The sequence below is a fragment of the Athene cunicularia genome, unplaced genomic scaffold (assembly GCF_003259725.1).
Source record: "Athene cunicularia isolate RWA unplaced genomic scaffold, athCun1 SCF_69, whole genome shotgun sequence".
In the NCBI taxonomy this organism is placed as follows: Eukaryota; Metazoa; Chordata; class Aves; order Strigiformes; family Strigidae; genus Athene; species Athene cunicularia.
In genome coordinates this window covers 26,320-29,282 of record NW_020799500.1, presented here as the reverse complement: position 1 = coordinate 29,282, position 2,963 = coordinate 26,320, and the positions used below count along the sequence as shown (strand labels likewise).

Sequence of the window (2,963 nt, the reverse complement as noted above, 5' to 3'; positions counted from 1 at the left end):
ATTTTGTTCAAGTAAGGGCACATAGTTTCTACAGAGATCCTTCAAAGTTTGTGTTTTCATAACTGAGCTTTTAAACAGTTGTGATGGTTTGACTCTGTCTAAATGCCAGGTATCTACCAAGTCGCTCTATCACTTCCCCCCCCGCCCCCCCTTTATTCCCTTGTTTTCTCAACAGGGCACAGAGGGGAAAGAAGGTAAACCAACTCTTGTGGGTGAAACAAAAGCAGTTTTAATATAAGCAAAGCGAAGCAAAGGTCCGCGCGTGGAAGCAAAAGCAAACAGATTTATTCTGTCCCTGCCGTGGAGAGGCGCCGTGGGGCCTTCTCAGGAAGCGGGGCTCCCATACGCGGAGTGGTTGCCTCGCAGGACCAAGGGTGACCCCCCCTTCCTCCTTTCTCCCAGCTTTCTACTGAGCAGACGTCACAGGGTCTGGAATGTCCCTTGGGTCGGTTCGGGTCAGCTGTCCTGGCTGTGTCACCTCCCGAGATCTTGCCCACCCCGTCCCAGCGGAGCCCTGGTGCTGGGTAAGCACCACTCAGCAGTAGCCCCCACACCAGGGTGCTGCCAACACCCTGCAGCTCCCAGCACAGACCACAGCACCGTGGGGCTGCTGTAGGGGAAAAGCAATTCCAGCTCAGCCAGACCCAGTACAGGTCGCCTTTGTTTCCTGAGATGGGCTCAGGCGAGATGAGAAGCAGTTCTCAAATGAATCGTCAATTAGGTCGGCCGCATTGCCTTCACCATCGAGTACTTTTCTGAATGTCTCTTGAAGAATGGGCAGTTTTTCTGATGTTATCCACCTTGAAACTGTTCTCTTGTACTGGGTTTTCTTGCCGCCTTCTATGGGGTGTCCATCAGTCTCTCCACTACTTCCAGGTGTTTCATCCAGTCCTGGTTATTGACTTCTACTGCCACTGGAGGATTCTTGTAGAGGTCTCATCTCTTGTTGCTGATTTGTTTTGGTGTTTTGGATGGAATATGTTCTGCAATTAATTTATAGATACCTTTAGTCCCCCTGTAGTGTTGGTCTAATTGTATGAATAGGGCGATTTCTTCCTCTGACCAGCATTTTTTATGCAGACCCCTGGCAGTTTTCTTTTGGACGGGATGCCGTGATACGTTCCTGTTTACGGAGCATGGGGTGGGCAAGGCGTTTGTGCTGTCCTAATCCTATTTTAGTTGTAAAAATTTTATTGCATTCCTCACATGTAAAGCCATTCACTGGCTCCTTATTTACAGCCCCTTTGTATTTGGGGGCATGACATGCTATACTCTGGTGTTTCTCCTTAGATCTACCACACTTATTACATTCAGTTAAGATCTTCCTTTTCCCCTGGGTTCTCTGCAGGTGTTCTATTAATGATGATATCTTATTAAGTGTTGTTTTACAGTATGGGCAAGAATGTTCTTTGGATGGAATTTTTACTACCGGCGTATTGGGTACGGGTGTGCTATTGGGACGCGGAGTAGGTGATTGAGGGTGTGGTTGGACTATGGTCGGTGGTGGTATGGGGTCCCCCTCCCCCTCAGAGACCCTTCTTTTATTGATCCTGGGCCCCGAAGGGGAAGGTTCTTCACACCCCTCTGGTAGCATGGTTAAACTTTGCGGAGGTGGTTGAGCCATGTCCTTTGGTGGTATGGGGTCCCCCTCCACGTCAGCAACCCTTCCTATATTGATCTTGGGCTCTGGAGTGGAAGGTTCTTCATAGCCCTCAGGAAGCAAAGCTAAACCATCATATTGTGCATTGGTGATGTCATTATCATTACATTCATTTTGGTTAACTATTTCAATATTTGCTCAATTTACCATTTCATCTTTTGAATTCATTTGGTTATTTGTATTATTATGTAATTGAGATTCTTGAAAATTGAGTTCTTCAGTTTGGGTGCCTACCGAGACGAAAGGTATTCTATTCGGTCGCACCATATTGTCACAGTCTAGTAAGGGTGGTCAGAGCCAATCAGCTCCCCCTTACAGAGTTGTTAGGCTGTGCCCAACGTAGCCTGTGGGCTTGGCTTTGGGCGATCAATATAATTGACACCTTTAATTTGAACAACCAAATTATACTATCAAGCGGTCGGTGAGGTCACTTGATAGGGCGAGGAAACCAAAATCAAAAAGCGACGTCGCTATGAACGCTTGGCCGCCACAAGCCAGTTATCCCTGTGGTAACTTTTCTGACACCTCCTGCTTAAAACCCAAAAAGCCCGAAGGATCGTGAGGCCCCGCTTTCATGGTCTGTATTCGTACTGAAAGTGAAGATCAAGCGAGCTTTTGCCCTTCTGCTCCGCGGGAGGTTTCCGTCCTCCCTGAGCTCGCCTTAGGACACCTGCGTTACGCTTTGACAGGTGTACCGCCCCAGTCAAACTCTCCACCTGCCGCTGTCCCCGGAGCGGGTCACGCCCGGCACACACCGGGCGCTTGGCGCCAGAAGCGAGAGCCCCCCTCGGGGCTCGCCCCCCTGCCTCACCGGGTAAGTGAAAAAACGATCAGAGTAGTGGTATTTCACCGGCAGCCGGGACGCCAGCGGGCGGGTCGCCCCGCCGCGCAGAGCGCGCGCCCGGCCTCCCACTTATTCTACACCTCTCATGTCTCTTCACAGCGCCAGACTAGAGTCAAGCTCAACAGGGTCTTCTTTCCCCGGTGATTCCGCCAAGCCCGTTGCCTTGGCTGTGGTTTCGCTGGATAGTAGGTAGGGACAGTGGGAATCTCGTTCATCCATTCATGCGCGTCACTAATTAGATGACGAGGCATTTGGCTATTTATCAAACACATCTAAATAGATGTTTCTTTTCCGGGTTAAGTTAAGGTGGCCCGTCCACCTTTGTCAAAATCGGTAGGTTTTGACTCAGTACATGTTTAGGCCAATTGTCAAGATCGAATTTCAATTGGCAGACGCCGCTAGTAATGTCTCGAGATTCCCGTCCTACTATCCAACTTGAGACATGAGTGTGTATTATAA

At 49.4% G+C, this 2,963-nt stretch overlaps 1 protein-coding gene across 1 annotated transcript in view; it reads left to right on the top strand.

The window, feature by feature from the left end:
- The first annotated feature begins 2,234 nt into the window (after positions 1 to 2,234).
- The window catches only part of LOC113490914 (collagen alpha-1(I) chain-like), a 4,551-nt gene continuing 3,822 nt past the window's right edge, over positions 2,235 to 2,963 (top strand). The window contains exons 1-2 of the mRNA XM_026867521.1: positions 2,235 to 2,474; positions 2,842 to 2,905. Coding sequence (XP_026723322.1) covers positions 2,235 to 2,474; positions 2,842 to 2,905 — 304 coding nt within the window. The remainder of the gene's footprint in view (positions 2,475 to 2,841; positions 2,906 to 2,963) is intronic.